General features: G+C 40.1%; 3 protein-coding genes across 3 annotated transcripts; 1 reads left to right on the top strand and 2 right to left on the bottom strand.

Annotated features, from left to right (window-relative positions):
- Positions 1 to 6777: 6777 nt before the first annotated feature.
- On the bottom strand, positions 6778 to 9249 carry phax (phosphorylated adaptor for RNA export). Its single transcript, XM_030150550.1, has 2 exons — positions 9196 to 9249; positions 6778 to 8941 (listed from the first exon to the last, which is right to left on the bottom strand). Exon 2 carries the CDS (start codon positions 8932 to 8934, stop codon positions 7744 to 7746), a length of 1191 nt encoding a protein of 396 aa, XP_030006410.1. The 5' UTR covers positions 8935 to 8941; positions 9196 to 9249; the 3' UTR covers positions 6778 to 7743.
- A 799-nt stretch (positions 9250 to 10048) lies between these two features.
- pmpcb (peptidase, mitochondrial processing subunit beta) lies at positions 10049 to 15375 on the top strand. Its single transcript, XM_030148680.1, has 13 exons — positions 10049 to 10163; positions 10490 to 10624; positions 11796 to 11882; positions 11972 to 12101; positions 12276 to 12474; positions 12852 to 12931; positions 13095 to 13207; positions 13303 to 13446; positions 13742 to 13902; positions 14004 to 14089; positions 14177 to 14265; positions 14399 to 14474; positions 15172 to 15375. The coding sequence occupies exons 1-13, from the start codon at positions 10080 to 10082 to the stop codon at positions 15234 to 15236; spliced, it is 1449 nt and encodes a 482-aa protein (XP_030004540.1). The 5' UTR covers positions 10049 to 10079; the 3' UTR covers positions 15237 to 15375.
- dnajc2 (DnaJ (Hsp40) homolog, subfamily C, member 2) lies at positions 15308 to 22253 on the bottom strand. The gene is made up of 16 exons (XM_030148679.1): positions 22050 to 22253; positions 20803 to 20993; positions 20375 to 20450; positions 20188 to 20286; positions 19874 to 20096; positions 19713 to 19778; positions 19521 to 19612; positions 19194 to 19315; positions 18963 to 19112; positions 18785 to 18873; positions 18096 to 18165; positions 17825 to 18006; positions 17147 to 17247; positions 16852 to 16962; positions 15751 to 15911; positions 15308 to 15470 (listed from the first exon to the last, which is right to left on the bottom strand). The coding sequence occupies exons 1-16, from the start codon at positions 22102 to 22104 to the stop codon at positions 15402 to 15404; spliced, it is 1857 nt and encodes a 618-aa protein (XP_030004539.1). The 5' UTR covers positions 22105 to 22253; the 3' UTR covers positions 15308 to 15401.
- Positions 22254 to 22374: the final 121 nt, after the last annotated feature.

Below are 22374 nucleotides of genomic sequence, written 5' to 3'. Positions count from 1 at the left end.
CAAACATGGTATTATGGGATTACCTGGAGGGGTTTTTCTTTTTTTCAAATTAGTCACAATCATTCTCTTTAGTTATGTCCAAAATCATGCTCTTGTTTTCTCATTTGCTGCTTGGTACATAATTAAAAGCTAAAATATAATGCTGAACACTCATGAGTTTAGTAAACAGAGAGTTCACACACACTCATCTGTGGGACTGTGCAATGGTACGTTTCACATCTGTCAGAGGTGTCAAATAATGAAGAACAAATACTTTGTTACTTAAGTAGACATTTTCTTTTTCTTTCTTTTTTTTTCTTTCTTTCTTTCTTTCTTTCTTTCGGATCCCCATTAGCTGTACCATAGCTACAGCTATTCTTCCTGGGGTCCTTACAATAATCTTTACAACTTGTCAATGCAAATAACATGTGTAACGTTATCTATACTTTCATGGAGTAATTATTTTTCACCCATCTTTTTGCTTCTACTCCTTATATTTTAAAAATAGCGTTGTTACTCCTATTTCATTTTGACTTGTTTTCATTCTGGCTTGTCAAAAAAACAACAACTATCCAGATAAATGGCTCCATCTGGATAGAGTGAATTTCATTGTGGTTGGATGACAAGGACAAACATATACTTTCAGACACCCTATTGGTTTGGACACGATCTATTGCACCTGACTTTTTGCACCATTCCAATACTTATATTCAGCTATAGTCCTCATATCTTCTGCTCCATGGAACATATGTTAATGCTCAGTAGTGCACATAGTATATGGTTCTTTAATATATTTGCATTTGCATTTTCAGTGGGCATATATGAAACAGGTAGAGTAGTGCATCCCAAATGTTTCAACATTAACATTTTAATATAACATTATAATCATTATGGCCTTTATAAACATGTTTTTTGGGGAGGTGGGGTAGTGCACTGTAGGCCCCTGTGGCACCGCCTAAGATAATGTCCTAATGGCATTTTTTCCTCCTTACATTTACTTTTATACTTTAGTTTTGAAACCAGTACTTTTACACTTTTAATTGAGTAAAAAGCTTGAGTTGATACTTCAACTTCTACAGAATTTTTTTTAAACCCTAGTAACTATACTTCTACTAGAGTAATGAATGAGAATACTTTGGACACCTCAGATATCTATAAAATGCGACATTGCATTTTGCAATAGTTAACAGCTAGTAGTGTGTGTGCTGTCATGATGCATTGTGGGGTTTTGAGTCAATCAGACCATAAGGCTAATGACGTTGATTTTGTCTTCTGTTAATGTAATTATACATTTCTTTTTTTTTTTTTTTTTTGTTCAGACAAGTTATAGTTGTAGATGTTACCTGCTTGACAGTTTCGACTGTGACTCCAGTCTTCCTCAGAAGTGTCATCTGACGTGCTGCTGCCGTGTCATTTACCAGCTGATCGGCTGTCAAGCAGGTAGCGTCTACAGCTATATCTTGTCTGAACAAAAGAAAAACGAAAAGTACAATCAAACCATGTTTAATAATTTTCACCATATACTTACACACAACTGCAAAGTGGTGTGTGTTTTTGGACACGGACAGAGTGGACGTTTGTGACTAATTTGGAAACAGTATGATTAAAATGTATTGAAAATGGAGGCATCTAAAACCACATTATGTCTGCACAGTAGAGGAGAGAATTCAGTTCTGTCATTTTGGTACATTTTGCGGAAAAGATAGAAGCCAAACAGCAGCAGATAGGACTCATCAAGTAAAATATGGGCTGATTTCTTTCATCTTTAGGTTCTTTAGTTCCTTCAAATGAGTCTGAACTGACCAGGGACTTGGAAAGTAGATGATTAACTGCAGTATTTTCCTCTTAAGCTTCCTCATCAGTTGGGTTGTTACACATGCAGTTATTTCTGTGCATGGGTTTCTCAATCAGAACTGTAATTAAAACACATTGTAGTCGATGTTGTGAAGTACAGTGGAATCATGGGAGCTGTTTTCAGTATTGCTGCTGTTGAAAATGTCTAAAATGGCTCAGACAGAATTTTATTTATACAGAAGGTAATGTATTCAACTTTCATTCAGCTTATTTCTAATGACATTTCGTCGTAATATGGCATTTCATACTGATAAAAAAAGCCAACAAATAATGATGTCAGTAAATGGAGCATGATACCAGTGATTCTTGACAAACTGAAATGAACTTCAATACTGAGAAATTACACATTAATCTGTGTTTGAATATTCTTGGAAAATGTAGATATACTGTATGTTAGAACAATAGTCATCAAAATACATAACCTAGGGTTAGTTCTTCTTGGCTGTTATAGTGCAGAAATGTTAAAGCTTTAATTACAAAGGAATCCTAATCCTAGATCCACATCAGCCCAACATCCCAAATATGCACAGTTTTACTGTTTGTAAAACTACTGAAAATAATCTTTAATAAGAAGTGAACTGAGCATAAGCTGCATCCTAACAAGTTTCTTAATGGCAATAAATGAAACATGAACTAAAGTGACATCACACTTCTTAAGATCATGACTCCATTGTCTGTTGTCTCCTGCAGTCTTGGTCATCTCTGTTTTGAAGAAAATGAGTCACTTGACTTTTCTTACACTCTATGGAGCAGGCAGGTGCTCCAGAAAGCAAAGCGCATTATTGCTCACCCTGACCATGTGCTCAACAACAGGTTTGCATTGATGCCCTCTGGGAGGCGATGTCTCGCTCCCAGCAGGAAAACAAACCGTTACACCAATTCTTTTATTCCTTCTGCCATCAGGCTTTTAAATACCAGTGACAGTGCATAATGTGTAGTGTAGGGTACACTGTGCACACATTTGTTGTTTTTAGGTCTTAAATGTATTTTATCTGCTGCACTTTGTCACTGTTGCACTTTATGGCTGGACCCTTCAGCTGTGCTGTGCATTGGCTGATCTGAGTGTATGGTATTGTGAAATGTGCGTCTAATGTCCTATCCTGCTGCGATCCATGTCTGCAAACTGAATTACCCCTAGGGGATAAATAAAGTTATCTTAATCTGAATATGAATTAATATTCCTCCAATGATGTTATTTAATTCTTTACCCCAGGTGCTTGCTCTTTATCCAAATAAAAATTCCCGATTTTTTCAAAACGGCTGTTTTTCCCCCAAGACCTTAACTTTATGTACTTTTTACTTGATTTTTGATATGTGTAATACTGCTGTGGAGTGGACAGAGTTTATTTTTTATATGTATAACATTGTTGTGTTTTGTGCAGACTTGGTCAGAATTTATTTTGATATATGTACGATTTTTTTAAGTTACTTTGGGGAGCTGACATGGGACTTTGTGGTCAGGAAGGGGGGCAGGAGTACATAAAATGAACTTCATGCCACTCCTTTTCGAATATGTTTTTTTCTTTTATGTTTTTCCTTGTGTTTTATTTTAAATATTGATGTTCAAAATGAAGATAAACAAACTGACTAACGAACTTGCCTGCCTACTTTTTGGTTGAGATTGTACCTGTTGTGCGTAGTAGAAAAGTTCATTTTAATAAATGTATCAATGACCTAATTTATAATTCCCAGTAAATTATGTTTTACTGACAGAAATGTTTTGAAAACATATGAACGTCACTAAAGTGCATGGATATCACACAAACTAGAATCATTCCAGTACCAACCAATTAGCCAAAGCATATCAAGTTCCTTATAAGCTTTTCTCATGTATTTCTTATTTTACAAGATTATGTTCCTTTGCACATACTCTAAAATTCGACTATGAGAGAAACTTTTTTCCAGACTTTCACACAAAATTCCAGACTTTTCAAGGTCTGGAAAACAGCGTTTCAAAGTTCCATAGTTTTTAAGACTTTCAGACCTCCACAAGCACCCTGTTTACCTCTAGTTTCAGTAGTTTAGTAAACAAGATTGGAAAAGGATAACACACTTAAAACGGTAGATTTTTATCTGTTGTCTAATTACAGCTGCATTCTTACCTCTTTGTCAACATCTCCAAGACTGGCCCTGATGCATCAGCAAGGGTCTTAGATAAACTTAGATTGCATTTTACTTCTGCTTGTATGATCATTAGAGACGCAAAAAATGTCTGAACATCTTCCACTGACTAGTGACATATGATGGGGCTGTTCATCAGTGACACGGCTTAATGATGGTGGACAGATCTCAGAACATAGATGCTTAAATGTGTCTGTGGAAGTACTGCTAATCATCTACACAAAAAGACCTCCAGACTGCTGCAGGACAGGATCCTTATTTGTTGATGGCTTCTCTGGACGGTGACATCGTGCAGCACCTCCCCCCTCTGTCCAATGATACCAAGTCTTTCAACCCTGGTTCTGTTTGATCCAGTGGAAATAAGAAACAGCGTGTTGTATCCAGGCAACAAGTTCGTTGCCAGGTGACAGATACAGAGGTCCTGAGACCAGAGACTGCGTGTAACAATTCCACATGAATAAGACAAGGCAGAACATCAGTCACCTCCTGCAACTCACACACTTCTTTGATATTCCTGCTTTGATCGGCTTCACCATTACTGTTAAAGCAAACCATGCGCATCTGTTTGCCATCTTCTGAAGTGAGTTCCCTTATTGATGGATGGTAACAAATGTGATAAACTCCACACAGGAGCATGTGATGCTGACAGTGAAACTCAATCGCAGGAAACTGATTCCAGCACCTTTCACGAGCCTTAATCAGCTTGCGTAATTGCTGCATGGAATCATGATGTACACAGTGACGGCTTATCAGAGAAGACATATCCGCCAGCAAATATGAAAACAGCCATAAGTGGTGGGATTATCAAACGTGTTTCTGCCAGAACGCTGGGCCTTTCATGTGGCAGCTATGAGCAGAGATAATGATCATTTCCAAGGCGCTTCAGCTGACAAATCCACTGCCACCATTAAAGGCTGTCATTCTCCCCTGGAGCTGTGTGGGGCGACTGTATACTTTTTACTTTGATTTGGAGGCAGCTGCTTTAGCAGGGGACATTTGTTTACCGAGTTCTACTTAACTCAAGCAAAAACTTAGCAAATGCTTGATGGTAGACCCATATTTTAGGTTGTATAAAATAAAGAGTGGTTTCACTATCACTAATTGTCTTGACCTTGAGCGATGGGCCAAAGGACAGATAGTTTTGCATATTGTACATATTATAAAACTCTTTGAGGCCAGTATCTGATCTGTGATGTTGGGCTGTGTAAATAAAACTGAACTGTCAATAGTTTTGTACCCATAGGGATATTGACACTGACTCTGTTTGCTCCAGTCATTTCTGGTGTTAACGCTGGCTGGTCAAAGATGTCTGCAAAATGCACTTTCAATAAAAGTGATGCAGAATGAAAAAATACACTCCTTGTTCTGTGACAAAATAAGAAAATTTAAAAAGGCCATCTGCATGGGCTGCCCACATGCACAATAGCATTAGACCATCATGAGGCTACAGAAGACCAGGGTTTCCAAACTTTTTTTGGCTCAAGGCACAAAGAAGAGATTTTTTTCCTCCTCAAACCTAGAAAAAGCAACATGTCTTGGCATAATATTTCTATTTTGAAAAATTACTCGCCTCCTGACATGCACTTCAGACAGAAAGTCAGAATGTTAATGCAGCTTGATAGATCATGTCAGCAATCACTTCTATTTCTGATAGATTACACAATTGGCTTGGATTAATTAATAATCAGCAATTAGCAAGGAATCATAGTCACTAACTAACAAACACACAAAGGAAACAAACACAAATTACTTTTATGCTGTCAAACACTGTTTCTCTACATCTGTTTAATTAGGGAAAATGACGCCCCCCGAGACCCTCATACAACCCCCCAGAGGATTAAATGGTTATGGAAAATTAATCAGTGATCTCACATATAATAGCATTTTTATCCTGATCCTAAGTTTGATAAAGACAGCATTAACCAAATTAAACTGATTTATCTAATAGCATTTCTCCTCATTTGTGTTTCATTGTTTTGGTTCCTTGTTGATTCCCAGCGGATGCCTGTAGTACATGGTTAGTTCCCTGTCACTGACATTTAGAGCATGGTATTCCTGTTTTTAACAGCTGGTGTGAACAGGAACAGTGATCATACCGTCACTAACAAACCTGTTTCAGGGTTCACATCACCGCCTTTAACACAGGTTTGAAGAATAGTGAACCTGTCCATTAAAGCTGCAGTCAATATTTTATACACTAACAAAGGATCAGACGTGACAAATGTCACTAGTTACAAACCTAGAGTATTATCACTGACTGCTTTTGTCTTCAGCAACTTTCAGCAGCTTTATGGGGGGATAATATCAGATTCTTGTTTAGTTTCTGTTTCTTTGCCTGAAACTGACAAAAAATAAATAAATAAATAAAAATCAATAAATACAGCTTTAAGATTGACACCAATATTTGTTAAAGTTGCGTGTAATTTGTGACACAACCAAAATTGACTATTTCATAGCAAAGCTGTGTGGTCTTTCAGCAACTGGTCAATATATATGATAAAAAAATGTTCCTCTATTAAGAATACTGGCAATCTGCCATTGTCAGTCTGTCCACTTGATGTTGTGTTTGATACACAGCAGTGAGGTTGGAAACTTATCTTGTCTAGTTTTAAAGGTCATTCATGTAGTTTTAGCATTTGTGAGTGCAGGTTTGTTTATTTGTGCCTCTAGTGCAGTGAAAGAAAACAGATTTATTTGGGGATGAACACACAATAAAAGTTTCAATGGCAAAATCTAAGTTAATTTAAATACAGTTGTTTATCAAATGTGTGCTTCGTCTTCTTCTATTCCTCGTGGCAGGATCATTTATTTAATTTCTTTTGAAATACTATCCTTGTGGAAGATGGAGCGTGTGTGCCATCTAGTGGGCATATTTCAGTGTTACAACAGCTTTGCCTTCAATCATTTAGCATGTGGTTTAGTAAGGTTTACAAAAATCTCAATATTTCTTCCAATGACATATGGCTTTTAATTTTTAATCTCTGTCCTTTCTTAAACATATAGTTTTCAGATGGTTTAGGTGCTGTGTAGGTTCTGGCATTTTCCCTAAGATTGTGCAAGCCTTAGGCACATAGGTAGGGCAGAAAATGATCAAGTTTTTCATTAAAGAAATCTGACTTCAAATTATTTTGGACAATTAGTATTATTTGTACATCTGTGTACAACATTTGTAAAAAGAAAACTTAGTGAAGAAGTCCACTGGGGACCAACTGTAGCTGTTAGATTTAACAAAAGTCATCACAAGTTTCATGCTTTCCACAATGAGTTTATGTTTATTTGGCCTTAAAATGTTAAGGAAAACAGTTAAATGTAAAGTTGCTCTTGACAAACAACACTGAAGTGTGCACATTTAAAAAGTACTTTTACCTGAGACTACTTTTAGATTCAAGACACAGTTGCACAAATCAGCTGAACAAATGAAGAAAATATATCATGAGAAATTGAACAGTCACTATTCAGCAAATCAACAGGAGAGCATCACCATACACTTTATATGCTTCAACAACTTTAAAGAGTTAGAAATTGATTTTGAGCCAAACAATGCATTTGTATCACTAAACAAACTTTTCAATGTCTTACTGTGGTGAAATCTTCAAACCCATGATGTATCAAACAAAAACTAAGCCTTTGTTATGACAAGCTCTCAATTCACTTTTAAGGGGAAAATAAATCAATGACAATCAGGTGCAGTCACGTAATATGGAGAAACGTGCTTGTACAGTGCTTTCAGTGTTATTTAGTCTAGAAAGACTTTATTTAGACTTTCCAGAGTTCAAAGAGCAGAAAGACTCAAAAAACCTCCAGGTCTGTAGAGTTGTAGACCACTGGGGTCTCCTCAGTGCCCACAGCAGTTTCCACAGGGGCCTCCTCTTCCTCCTCTGCTGCCTCCTCCAGTGACTCCAAGGCCTCGTTGGTGTCACTGGCAAAAGTCTCCCTAGAGACATCATCATGCTCCTGCAGATTCAGTGTGCCGATGGCCTGTTTCATCTTTTTGGCTAGGACATGCCTCCTTCGCTTCTGTGCAGCCTTTTTGCTCTTGTTGTCTCTCTGGGTTTCATCCAAGAATATCTGCTTGATCTGGGACTTAGATACACTGGGTGTGTTCTTCAGCAGGTTCAGATAAACCCCTCCAGGGGTCCGCCGTCTGCTGCCATCCATGGTGTACACACCACCAGCTTCCTCCAGTGTGGCGGTTTCTCCCAGCAGTTCTAGTGCTTTTTTCTTCCCAATAACTTTAACAACACGCTCTATCAGTTCTTTTTTAGGCTCTTGCAGCCGGTGTGCTATCTCATCCACCACTTTCTCATCAGGGTCGTCCTCTGTGATCTCATACCGGCCCTTGATGTCCATCTCAGCTCTGGGGCCCAGCCTCTCTCTGACAGACCTCTTCCTCTTTGCATCACCCTCTGACCCCCGGCCCTTCATGTATTCCTCCAGCTGAGCGTCCAGCATGCTCACCTCTCCTCCATCCTTCAACTGTTTCTCCATCTCTCGCTCCTTATCCATTATCTTACGAGCCAGAACATAGTTATAAGTCTCCACATTTCTGCTTGCCATGCTGACCTCTCCTTCCATGCCAAATATGCCCAGCTCTGCTGTTATGGCATCCTGACACTGCTCCTGGACCACAGAGCCCCAGATGTTGTTTACCTTGCGGCCTCCCGCTGCCGTGGGGACTGGCATGCGGGTCGTTCCAGTTGTCTGAGGAGCGTTGGACACTTTCTGGCGTTTCCGGCGCCAAACTGCAGCCTCTTCGTCGGATGAGTCCTGGCCGCTGTCACTGGACTCCGCCGCCCTGCCGGTGCTGCGGTAGGCGGCGGCGGACGAGTTGGAGGGGGCTCTGCTCTGGAAGGACTGGCCGCCAAACGCCGGAGGTCGAGCCTGTGCTGCGACAGTGGCTCCCATGTCAGAATCCGAGCTGGATCCGGAAATTTCTCCATCTTCCAGATCTCCGTCCATAAGATCTCTACTGTCCGCCATTTCTAGTCTGGATGCCACAGCGCAGATAGAATGGCTAATGCTATCGCTAATGGATTTAATGTTTACTGCTGATCAACACTTAAGCTAGCATGAAGTTTAGGACATTTCTACAGAGCTACAGCACTAGGACAAAATAAAAATTAACCCGAGTTAAACCACAGAATTCCAGGCTCAGACGCAGATAGTACAGTAGCTGACACAGAGGCTATTTGTGTTCTGCATAAAATTAAATTTTCACTTTATCTCGGCTGTTTGACTCACTGTGATCTGACAACACACAAACTTGAGACAATGTTGAAGAATATTCGCGCGAGGCTAAAGAACACTTCCTGTTCCTAAATGTCGGATCCTTTCAAAATAAGAGTTACACCGCTCACATCCCTGAGCACAGTATAAGTAATTGACAATCTTTATGTCCCTCTTTTTTTTCATTTGGTGTCACTGGTTAGTTTAATTACGTTTCTTGACAATAAATAGCCAAATAAATAAATAAATAAATAAATAAGCAAGTACACCTGGAAGCCATTACATCAGTATCAGGCTTCTGCAGAGCTTGGTGATGAGCTGATCATCAATTGAACCAGGTGTGATTTGAGTCACTGCTCTACAAGAAGGGCCAGAGCCATCTCAATTTTCTAAAGCGGCAGCAGGATGAGGGTTGCCAATGACAAACACATTCAACAAGCTGATCCACCGGTAACATTGTGGGGATGGAGCTGGACTCTCTGAAGGTAATGTCAGAGAGGCTAATGTTGTCCAAGATCAGGACAGTACTGGTCAGTTCCACTCACCCACTCCATGACGTGGTGGTCAGTCACTAGAGCATGTTCAGTGAGAGACTGATACCTCCAAAATGCACCACAGTAAATCATTCCTGCCTGTGGCCATCAGACTGTTTAATTCCACCTTATAACCTTATAATTAGAATTACACACAACAATACTTTTGCGTACTCATTTATCTACATTTCTTTTAATTATCATATTGATAATATTTGTATAGTATATGTTGTACAAATTGCTCGTTTGTTTTTCTCCTTTAGATTTTTATTTTTTTAATAAAATGATTTCGTCACCTGTGGAGGATGTTGCGTAAAGGTTACGTCGGCGAAAAACTGCGCATGCGCTCTGTGTGGCTTGGTCAATATGGCGGCGTGCTTAAAGAATCTGACATCTATCGGGAGAAATGTTGTACAGAGACATTTACTGAAGACATATTCTTCACCCAGGGTAAGGATATGTTTACGGACATGTGTGGGACTTAAAGCCACTGGTTAGATGAGCAGTCATGTGTGTTTATTGTCAGAGTGGGGTCAGTGGCATGGCCTGTCACTATGTAATGTGTTGCGACATTATCAATTGTTTTTTATCAACAAGTCCTTGTGTAAATGTTGGAAACTTCGTTCTCTGACCACGTAGTACAGTAGAGTATAAACACCTTAGAGTATTGAGTTGCTGCTAACATGAGACTGTCTGATGTAATGTGTAAATCTGAAGCATCACCATGACTGGCAGTTTTTTCTGAGGGTTTTAACGGTTGTTGTCTTCACCCACAGCTCACATCTGGACCCCACAGACTGTTGGCTGTTCAGGCTCCACAAGTGGCCCTCAATGTTCCTGAAACTAAGGTGACCGCTTTAGAAAACGGGCTCCGGGTGGCTTCTGAGGACTCTGGGCTTCCAACCTGCACAGTGAGTTAAAGAGAACCCACCAGTACACAATATCAGCAACCTAATGGCGAGTTTATGTATAGTTTTAATATTTTTTAATCCTTGTACATCCTTTTAATCAACTACCCACTGGGAATCCTTGAGCCAAAAATGTACAATAACTGCTGTGAAATCATATATCTTTTTTTGCCTGCATCATTCTCTCAAACCACCCTGGCTCTGCTCAAAACTACCAAATGCTCAGTGATTTTCATGATTTTATAAGTGTTATTACTAATCTTTGACATGTCCAAGTCTGGTGTAAAACAATGCAGCATCCCCCAGCATGGAAAATTTTGTGTTGCTTTTAAATAAAACAAGTGGCATTGTGTATTCAAACTGGTAAACTATTTAACATTTGGTAGTTTTGAGCAGGGCTGATGTGATTTAAGGGATTTATGCAGGAAAAAAAATGGTGAAATATGATGATTTTATTGCAGTTTTTTGTGTGTGTACTTTTTTGAGGGTCCCCAGAGGGTGCAAAAACTGTCAGTTGACCTGTGAGAGAAACTGTCATTAAATTAGAAAATATGTCAAAAAATATGTTCTTGCAGAATTTCGTGCCATAAACTGTACCAAGCCATAATGATCACCACATCAAAAAAAAAAAGAACAAAAATGGCCTGATCATTCCTAAGGGTTAAAACGTGTGTTGTGTGTAAATTGTTGGTCTGCCTGAAGGCTTGTTACCTAGCCAGGAGGTATTGTGATCACTTTGCTTTGTGTGTTTGTTTGTTTGTTTGTTTGTTTGTTAGCAAGATAACTCAAAAAGTTATGGACAGATTTGGATGAAAATTTCAGGAAATGTTGATACTGGCACAAGGAACAAATGAGTAAATTTTGGTGGTGATTGGGGGGGGGGGGGGGGGGCTGATCTGCTTTGAAGGAGGTCTGCACTCTCCGAGTGCTTTTCTTGCATTTATCAAGGAATATTATTTTAGATGTATATTTAAAAGTAATGTATTTTCAAGCCTAGACATCAGAATCTTAAGGCAGGAAATTGTTAAAAACATCCTGACACATTAATTGGATGTTATTGTAAACTTTGAGGTGTAAGTGATATGTTAAAGATAAGGTAGTTCTGTTTTTGTCTCTTGTTCAGAATATGTGGATATTCAGTCTGAGGAGGGTATTCACCAGTCATTTCTTTCAGGTGGGCCTCTGGATAGATGCTGGTAGTCGCTATGAAAATCAAAGAAACAATGGCACAGCGCATTTTCTGGAACACATGGCTTTTAAGGTGAGGTGCTAAAAGCAGAGATATTTTAATTAATCTGTTTCTTTGCTCTAATTGTCAGATTTACTCAGATGTGTGTGTTTGTGTGACAGGGCACAAGGAAACGCTCCCAGCTGGATCTGGAGTTGGAGATTGAGAACATGGGGGCTCACCTGAACGCCTACACCTCCCGGGAGCAGACTGTGTATTACGCCAAGGCTTTTTCTAAAGATCTCCCACGAGGTACTGCAAGGCACAGGATAAGCTGTTGTCTGATATGAGCCATCATATTGACCTTATTCACCATGTAAATAAATGATAAGTTAAAATGTCAACAATGGATCAGATCTTTGATGGAAGTGACTATCACAGATCATAAATCAGATGTGTTTGTTGTATGTTTTCTTTGTTCGTAAGCTGTGGAGATCCTGGCTGACATCATCCAGAACAGCATGCTTGGTGAGGCAGAGATTGAGAGGGAACGAGGGGTGATCCTCAGAGAGATGCAGGAAGTAGAGACTAATCTGCAGGAGGTGGTCTTTGATTACCTGCATGCTACAGCGTATCAGTCCACAGCGCTAGGACGGACCATCCTGGGGCCCACAGAGAACATCAAGTAAGGACAGATTATGTGAAGAATTAATGTTAATGGAAATTAAGTCTTGGTTGGTGACAGAGATGGAAGAAAAAAATCTGATGTCAGTGGTGTGGATTATATGCAGTGACTTTCGCTGTCACTAAATCTTGACTCATTCAGACACCAATCAATTCTGAACCGATTTATTTGACAGTGCTCTCCACCTTCATCACCATCAAATCAAATGAGGGAATTTCTTTTGTTAGACTGTTCATTCCTCCAGTAGAATCCATGTTAACGTGCACTGATGCGGTTTTGGTGACAGGTTGATTTTTCCTTTAATTGGTTCCTCTCTGTAGAAATCACCTGTTTGTTTTCAGACTCATGAAATGTAATCGTGTTTGTGTGTGATGCAGAACAATCAACAGAGGAGACCTGGTGGAGTACATCACCACTCACTACAAAGGCCCCAGAATAGTTTTGGCTGCTGCTGGAGGTTAGACTTCTGTTTTGTTGAGACACCCCAGTTTGACACTGGTAACAAAAGTACATCATGTTTAGTCCATTCAAGAGTCCTCATTTTCATGGTTTTCACTTTTTTGTGTGAAAAGAACTGTTGTTAAATTCTACAACTTCTCTTCTACACCTTTTTTGATCAGGAGTTTCACACGATGAACTCATCGATCTTGCTAAATATCACTTTGGAAAGCTTCCCGGTAGATATGAAGGTGAAGCCCCTGCTCTGCCTCTTTGTAACTTCACAGGAAGTGAGGTAAGTAGGTCTTCAGTCTCACATGAACACACGTTATGTCACAGTGGAAGTTTATCTGTGAATAATGACTTTTCCACGTTAACTGTTTCACTCAGATCCGTGTGCGTGATGACAAAATGCCACTGGCTCACATCGCTATCGCAGTGGAGGCAGTGGGATGGTCACACCCCGACACCATCCCTCTCATGGTGGCCAACACACTTATTGGAAACTGGGACCGCTCATTCGGTGGCGGTGTGGTAAGTGTTAATCATGAATAATGAGCCGTGAACTGCAGGCTTCAGCAAACAGATACATTTTTGTATGAAATCATTTCTTACTTCATTTTCATGTAACTGCCTATAATGCTGTCTTTGATTTTCATGTGGTACCTTAATTTCTTTTAATAAAAATTATGAAACGGGCTAATTTGTTTTTTTATATCTGGTTATTGCACTGTACAAGTTTCACTTACTGTCAAATAGACTCATAGTAAAACAAACCGGAGTGCAGTACATCTAATGGACTTCTATCTCTGTCTCCCTCATGGACCAGAATCTGTCCAGTAAACTGGCTCAGATGGCTTGTCAGGGAAACCTGTGTCACAGCTTCCAGTCCTTCAACACCTGCTACACAGACACTGGACTGTGGGGGCTCTACATGGTGTGTGAGCCCGGCACCATCAACGACATGATGTACTTTACACAGATGGAATGGTGAGTCCACCTCTCAGTTGTTCAGCATTTCTCTGTCTTCTCATGGGAGTAAAAATTCATTCCAGGTTATTCACTGGTGTAAACATCTTATTTCATATCAGGATGTCTCTGTGTACGAGTGTGACGGAGAGTGAGGTGGTTCGGGCCAAGAATCTGCTCAAGACCAACATGCTGCTGCATCTCGATGGTAAGACAGTGTCACATCTGGCAGTACTGGTCAGAGACCCTGGGGCTTTAGTCTTCAACCAAATGCTTTTTGTTTAACTTCCATTAGGCTCCACCCCCATCTGCGAGGACATTGGAAGACAGATGTTGTGCTACAGTCGAAGGATCCCTCTACACGAACTGGAGGCCAGAATTGATGTGAGTGAAGTCTTAAGGCTGAGCAATCTGATTAAAACTGACACTGTTCTGTTTTTGATAAGTTGTCATTTATGTTGAAGAGTCACAGTAAACATGTTAAGGGTTGTATTATCTTTTTTTTCCTCTTCAATAGGCCATCGATGCTAAAACCATTAAGGAAGTTTGTACTAAATACATTTACAACAAAGCTCCTGCCATCGCAGCAGTAGGTATGTCAACCTTTGGCTCTTTGGTTTTTTTTTAGACTGTATAAACAGCAGAAAGAGGATCCTGGTCTTTTATTCTCCGTTGTGTTGATTCTCCCTGATGTTCAAAGCTGTGCTATTATACTTGGGTACCATTTGGACCTGTCTGTATTGTGCAGTCTTACCTTTTGACCAAATGTTATTTGATACTTTGAGAGTGAAATGTACTGGTTATACCTCAGAGGTTCATGTTGTAACATGCACTTCAATACTTTTCTAGGATGGTGTTAAAGTGCAGCTGTAATCTGTCTGGGTCATAGCCTCTGTAACAACAATGGAATTATTCTTACCCTCAGCTTTAAATAGACTGGACTGCATGTGCATTGTTTAGCTCTCTACCACCATGTAGAGGTAAAACAAACACTTAATCTTTCTGGACTTGATTTAACATAGCTGTAGTAAAACTACTGATTACCAGGTGAAGTTTGTAATTGTACCTTTGGTGTTTATCAGTTATATTTGGTGTCAGACAAGTTTAAAAGAAACTTACTGTCAAATCCAGTCTTAATATCACCCGTGTGTTCCACTGCTAGTGGACATACACTGAACTGTATTAGTGTGTTATTATCAAACAGATGCCTCAGTATAATGTGTATCTAGGCTAATACACTGTAGCTTTGTCAGTAATATAGTGCATTGAGGATATTTGTTTTTGTCACAGGTCCTATTGAACAACTTCCAGACTACAACCAGATCCGCAGTGGGATGTTCTGGATGAAAACCTGAAGGATCCACCATAGACACACAACTATAAACTGTACAGTATATTGACACAAACTCTATTTAAGTCTCCAATGTAGTATTTTTCCGCCTTTAATCTTTTCTTATAAAATAAAGACCAACACAATAATTTTAAAATAACACAGATACTATTTGTTTTCGTGGTTCTTGTCATTTTTTACTCTTGGCTGCTACTTGTTCTTGTGCAGCTTTCTTGGCTTTAACCATCTCCACCAGTTCCTGTGTGAGAAAGGGAGAGGATGTCAATATCAGAACTAAAACTACACAATTAAACATGAAATGCACTAGATCCATATTTACATCACTTATGCGACAGCCATCCACAGGGCTATAACAGTCATTTAGATTTTAGATGACTACTGTAATACAAATTGGAATTAAGGCTTTAATTGTCTTTTTGTAGTGCATCATACAGGTGAACTGAAAAGACTAAAATAATTATATAATAATTATGACAGGCCTATCCATTCACTGTGTAGAGGCTGAGGTTCAAACCAACCTTGTATCTCTTCATACAATCTTTCTTGCTTCGTCCGGGGACGGAAGCAGCGATTTTCTCCCATCGCTCAGGTGTGCTGACTGGGTAAGTCTTCAGCGCTTGTTCCAGGAGTTTCTGCTCCTCCGTGGTCCAGGGAGCAGCGTTGCCATCACTACCTGAGGCTGGGGGACGAGATAAGGGGATGAATAAGACACTATTGCACAACATGTGTAACTGTGCTCAGCCAGTGTGTAAAGTCTTATATCTAGGTGAACATGACATCAAGTGGTCAAGGTGCTCCCGTTTTACAGTTAACGCCTCTATGCACATCAGCGATCACTCAAAAGCAGAAAGAGAACCAAGTAATCAGTGAGCCTGTTTTACATACACCCCAATACTCTGGAGTTGTCAAATTGTTTAAGTTACCATGTAAACAGGATAATCTGATATGTTTTATCAGATAATGGCAGTAATTGGATTATGAGAAATCAGATTAACACACGTGGATTTCTCCCCAATACTCCAGTGTCTTCCTGCATGTATACAGGTTAATTACCTCTGCCAAGGAGGTTATGATTTTGCCAGTGTTGGTTTGTCTGTCTGTCCATGTGCAAGATAACTCAAAAAGTTATGGATGGATTTGGATGAAAATTTCAGGAAATGTTGATACTGGCACAAGGAACAATGATTAAATTTTGGTGGTGATCAGTGGAGGGGGGAGGGCACTGATCTGCCTTGGCGGAGGTCTGCGCTCTCAGAGTGCTTTTCTAGTGTGCTTTATTTCGTTCTTTTACGTCTGCATGTGTAAACAATTACAATTGTAGAGAACGGAAGTAGACAAATGTGAGCAGAAGACAACAGAAGTTGGAGTCTACCATCACTACGTACGCTGAGAGAAATCTAATGTACTGGAGCGTCTAAACCAGGATTTTTCAGTTATTGCATTCCTTAAGTGCATGTAAATGCATTAGATCTGATTACAATTATCCGATTAGTCCCAGTAATCAGAATTTTATGGTCATGCAAACAGACTCAATGAAAACCCACACCCAACTGAGCTAACACTGGAGTTTGTCATTTGGCCAATGTGTACTTCTGTCAGATACTTCTGTTTTGACTCACCATCAAATCTCTCTGATGGCACTGCGTTGTCTATGGTCGGCGGCACGGCAGCATGCTCCTTCTTAAACTTCTCAAAAGCTTTTCTGTTGATTTCATCTTTCTGTACTGGGTCTGAGGACATAAGTTAAAAATGTAATGAATAGTGGAAACTCGCTCAGTGTGGTCAAGAACTGCAGTAGAGATGCTGTAAATCCTGTACAATAAGCTTGATATTTGGAAATACTCTAATGGAAATCACAGCCCTGATGACAGTAAACTCTATAAATTAAATAGTCTATCTCCATTGTGAGCTCACCAAGCCGTTGTAGATTCTTGGCTTTGTTGATGACGTCTTTTGCCGTTCTCTTCATGCCGCTGGTCGAGTGTATATTCATGTAATTGGCAATAACTTCCCATCTACAAGAAAACAACCCCACATTTTATATTGAAATACACCACAAGGGTTCAACTATTGAGATTAGAATGATCAGTCTAAATATTTCTGATTCTATCACAGCAGTTATATTCTAAAAATGTGAACACACACACTAATCAATTCTACACCAATTATCTGGAGGTAACATACAGCAGAAGTAAAGCTTCTGCATTTCGGATGTGTGTTTTGTTGACAGGTCTGTAAATGTGTGTGTGTGTGTGTGTGTGTTTTGCCCAGAGTTTTATCTCAGACAGAACTATGCTCTAAATGAGGAGAGTAGAAAGCAGGGAGAACTGCTGGTTTTTGTATTGTTGTCCCAAACAGCAAAACAAGAGGAAAATACATGCAGAGGGCATGATCTCTGCAGGTAAAAACACAGGAGGATTATTTTTATATTTAAATTAAGGAGGGTCACAACATTCAACTGTTTCCTATTGTTTCTAAAGCTTCACCAACAGATGGTAAGAGGAGGAAATACTTGTTGTGCTAGCCCTGTTTTGTCCTCACCCTGAGGAACTGTTAATTGGAGCAGAGGAGCTGCTGTTGCTGGCCGTTTACCTGGCGTTAGTCCCAGCGGGGAACAGATTGACTGCCTTGATGAGCAGCTGGAGGTCTTCCTCGTTCCAGCCCTTCCCTCCTCCTCCTCTGCCTCCGCTGGCCTGCTCGGCGCTGCGGGCCGCCTGTCTGGCCTGGACTTCAGCCTCCTTCTCCTTCTGCAGCTGATCGTTCACCTCCTGCACCTGAACAGGCAAACATGCACACTTACACACTGGACATGTTCCACTCGTTCCCTGAGATGCTCCTGGAGGGAGTAAAGACCGATATTTACCTGCTTCTCCACAGCTGCCTTACTCTCCTCTTTGGAGCCTGAGGCCAGGACTTCATTCAAAGACTGCAGACTAACAGACAAGCAACAAAATGTTCAACTCTAGTTCTGTTTACTTACAGTACAAGTAGCTGCACTAACATCCTACTCCTAAAGGTAGCCCCTTCAGATAAACTGCCACAAATAACAGGAGCTTCATACTTATTCCTAATTATGAGATTTGTACTTTGGTTCATTCAATCTGGGACAAAGAAATCAATACAAATGAAAATACAGAAGTACATGGAAACATAATCGAAACAAATGTGTTAACAAAAGACTGTGCCAACTTGAATATTTCAAATGTATGCCTGGATCAAATATTTAATTTCCTTCCCCCTAAAGAAGCTAGAAATTAAATACGTACTTAAGATTTTCTCCCCTTTATTTTATACTTAAAAATACAACATTTTAGAGTAGGTACCTAAAATAAATATTGTGGTTGATTGTAAAAACATTCTTTGTTTTTGTCATGTATTACTCGTCAGGTATGATATATTATTATTCAAAGATAATTTTTTGTCATCTTTTTTTCCTTTCATGCTTTGGGGCGAGTCAGGTATTAACATGATGTCTATATATTCTACAAAAGGACTGAGATTGAGAAAGCATGTATTGATTTGCACTCTAACTGACCATCTGCTTCACCATACCTTGTCAGCTCCAGACGATCACAAAGCTTCTCCACCTCCTCCATCATTTTCACACTGTCCGCTTCATTGTCAGCAAAATAATTCCAGTTCTGTCAAGTGAGAACGTATAGCTCTTAGACATGTGCGCATTGTCAGCATGTCTCTAAATTTCACAAAAAGAAATGTCAGAATGTCAAACCTTGCAGGTGGTCCTGAGTTTTTGCCTCTCCTTCTTGATGGCCTTCTTCTGGATCTCCTTCTCCTTCTTGGCCAGTTGAGCTGCCTGCTTTGCCTCCTCTTCTTCCTTCTCCTTCACCAAACGAGCAGCTTCAAGCTCTGCCTGTCGAGCCTGACACGGACACAAAGAAATTATTATTTACAGCTTGGTTTGATGTATGACTTGTCACTGTTACCAGTTAAAGGTACGTACACGCTCCTTCTCCTCCTGTTCCCTCTTCTTGGCTTCAGCTTTGGCTTTCTTCTCCGACTCTTTTCTGGCCTTTTCGTCATCTTTGAATTTCTTTATTCTAGGGTCACAGCTGTAGGCGGTATCTGAAACAGAGCCACGTTAATGATTAATGTGACCAATCACATACTACAAGTCCAGAACATCTGTGACGAGGCTTTCACTATGGATTAACATTAGTTTGTCAACTTTTACTAAAGAGTTAACTCTTAATGGCCTGTTGAAGTTTGTGAGACTTTCTACTTAAAGTTTGGAGTTACTGGAGTGTGTGCTGGCTCTGAGGGACTGTACCAACTAGTGTTCGTATTCTGTTCATCTCCTCCTTCTTTCTCTGAGCTCTGGAAGCTCGGTTTTGCTTTTCAATCCATCTCCTCTCATCTCGACTGCGGGAACAAAGTGACAATGCATCAGGCTGACAATAAATCAAAGCAAAACCCCTGAATGAGCTTCGCTAACTTTTGTCTGGGATTCTTTGTAGCTTACCATTCAGCTTTTTCCTTTTCTTCTTCATCCAAATATGAGAATTCCCTCCATGAATCAAAGTTGTACCTTTTAAAAAGAAGAAATTGAAGTTAGAAGCTTAAATGTCTCATTCGACGTGTTCTTTACCCAGTATAATTAGATTCCCTTAAAGCTTTTCTTACCAAAAGGAGTAAAAATTATCCACTTCTTCAAAAGAGGATTCCAACGTTCCAAGTTTTGGGACATGCTTTTTGGAAGACCATCTAGCATTTCTCTCAAAGACAGGAAAAAACACCTCAAAAAAGTTTTCTTTGCCTTCGCTCTTTGAAGGCACTGCATTGTCAAAAGTGGGATCTACGCTGTCAAACGCTCTCCTCTTCACAGGGTCTGACAGGATTTCTATAGCTGTGGTTCAACCAATGACAAGAGCAGAAGACCAGGATGTAAATTCAGAACCTTTAAGAAAGTATTTAATTAACTCTGTAACAAGTCTTACCTTTAGTTATACAGGTAAAGTAGTCATTGTCTCCTTCTACAATCTGCTCTCCTGCAGCTTTTCTTTTGTCCGGATGATGCTTCAGCACGATGGCCTTGTCTGTTCAGAAACAGCAGAGTAAGTGACCAAAACAAACAATGCACCCAACCAGAGGAATACATGTGTAAGCACTGAGCAGGAAACTCACGGGCAGCTTTGATCTGCTTCTGTGTTGCTTTGTACCTCAAGTGGGGGAGTCCGAGGACAGAATAGTGGTCTTGATTCTGACACAAAAGTAATGAAAGAATTCTCCATTAATGGATTAGTTTATAAAATGCAGAAATTGAACATGTCTAGGTTATAGACTGCTGGTTGGACAAAAATGTGAATTTAAAGACTTTACAGACTCATGATAGAACATTTACTTTATTAGATTTCATGACACGTACACCATCAACACATTAACCTGTTATGAAACTAAAGAACACTTTACTAGCGCTACTAGTCCTGTCCTACTGTGTCAGAATGTGTAACCATCAGACACTTTACTTTCCTATGAGGACAATTCAAAACTGACCAGCTGTCACCTAAAATCATATGTTATAACAGTACTAGATCCCCATTGTCAGCCATTACCTTCCAGTCTTTTGGATCAAGTGTTCTGAGCATGGGGTACTCCTCCAGCTGAAACTCTTCATCCTCTGACTCTTCCTCAGACTCCTCCTCTTCCTCCAGCTCTTGGAAGGAGGCAGACACATTTCTGTTCCTTCTCTTCACATAGGCCTCGAACCATCGACCCACCGGCTCCACTTGAACCTGCACAGAGGCTGAAGCGAAAAAAAAAAAAGACAAAATATGTGATGACAGAAATATAAAAACCGATCGTAAATGCTGGGTTCTTTCAGCTTCAGTCAAAAAAAAAAAAAAAAAAAGACCTGTTCAGAACTGAGTTGAACATTTTACCTTGAAAATCATAACCTGTCAGTGCCGTCCTTTTTAATCATCCAAGCAGGTTGGATGTTACTTCATAACCTTGCTTTCAGATGTGTCTATACCCAAACAAAATTCAAAGTTGAATTTTTTTTTTTTTGCCAGTGTTGGTTAATTACTTGTCTTTGACTGAGGCAACAAATGGCACCTTCAATACAGCATATTTATCACTGGATAAACGTATATCTATTCTGCTGAGAAAGGCATACTGCTGTGTCGGCCTATGGAGTGTTGTATGTCATACATACTGTACTTTGGACCTCTTATGTTATTTGTTTGTGATACAATAACATCTACTTTTGTAAGATGCTACATTGGCATAATGATGCTGGCACTGGTGCCATTATGCAGGTAGTTGTAATTGCACCAAAGGAAGTCATTATGTTTAAATCACGTACAAGTTATAATATAGTTACAGATAAATCTCCCTTTCAAATACAAGCCACAGTTTTCTCATACTCAGTGGAAATAACCTGATTTCAGGAAGGTACAGCAGGTGTCCACACATCAGTTCACAGTATGGTAATGAATGCTGAACATGAGCATTAACGAAATGATACAAAATGTAAAAGAGGTCAGTGTGTGTAAAATATACAGAGCTGTCAACCTGCCGGTGTTCAGCTAATGTCGGTGGAACCAATAAATCACGGCAACCACGAGTGGGCAGCAGCTCGGTAACATTATGCAACACAGAAACACCGACAATAAGAGTCAACTGGAACTAAAACGTCGCATGTCCGCCACAGAAATCACCCGCTGGTATTAGCTCAGTCCTGGCTGTGTGCTTCTAAGCGGCATGCTAAAGAGTCTAGCGCGAATGTGTGGTAGCAGTCTTAATATAAAACATTAGTAGCTTAGCTAGCTGCCCTCCTCTGGCCTCCTTCAGCACTTACCGGCAGCGGCTTTCAACACCTCCGTCTGGTCAACATCCAGAGCTTCTAACAACATCTTAACGACGTTTACTAGGCGAACATTCAAGTGCAGAAATGATCAACTGAAGACTTTCTAAAGTGCTGAAGTGTGTGGCCCGCTTCTTCCCACACCACATGGGCCTCCCTTTACAAGTGGTGCCAATACGAGAAGGAGCTGAGGTGTCACACCGTGAACAGCCCCCCTCCTCCCACGCACACGACCGTTCCGGGTCAGGACTGTGGGTCTGCCACATTTAATCTCCGGGGAAGGTGTCTTTGGCAGCGGTTCTTTGCTAAACCCTGTCAT

The sequence above is a fragment of the Sphaeramia orbicularis genome, chromosome 12 (genome assembly GCF_902148855.1).
Source record: "Sphaeramia orbicularis chromosome 12, fSphaOr1.1, whole genome shotgun sequence".
Lineage (NCBI taxonomy): Eukaryota > Metazoa > Chordata > Actinopteri > Kurtiformes > Apogonidae > Sphaeramia > Sphaeramia orbicularis.
Note: the sequence above shows the minus strand (reverse complement) of the source record. Positions and strands in the feature narration are given on the sequence as shown.

Coding starts and splice junctions, on each gene's coding strand:
- phax (XM_030150550.1), bottom strand. CDS start 8,934: ATGGCGGACAGTAGAGATCTTATGGACGGAGATCTGGAAGATGGAGAA.
- pmpcb (XM_030148680.1), top strand. CDS start 10,080: ATGGCGGCGTGCTTAAAGAATCTGACATCTATCGGGAGAAATGTTGTA. Junction 10,164..10,489: donor AGACATATTCTTCACCCAGG/GTAAGGATATGT, acceptor CTTCACCCACAG/CTCACATCTGGACCCCACAG. Junction 12,932..13,094: donor AGTTTTGGCTGCTGCTGGAG/GTTAGACTTCTG, acceptor TTTTTTGATCAG/GAGTTTCACACGATGAACTC.
- dnajc2 (XM_030148679.1), bottom strand. CDS start 22,104: ATGTTGTTAGAAGCTCTGGATGTTGACCAGACGGAGGTGTTGAAAGCC. Junction 18,007..18,095: donor AGGCAGCTGTGGAGAAGCAG/GTAAATATCGGT, acceptor TTGCCTGTTCAG/GTGCAGGAGGTGAACGATCA. Junction 15,471..15,750: donor ATTGTATGAAGAGATACAAG/GTTGGTTTGAAC, acceptor TTTCTCACACAG/GAACTGGTGGAGATGGTTAA.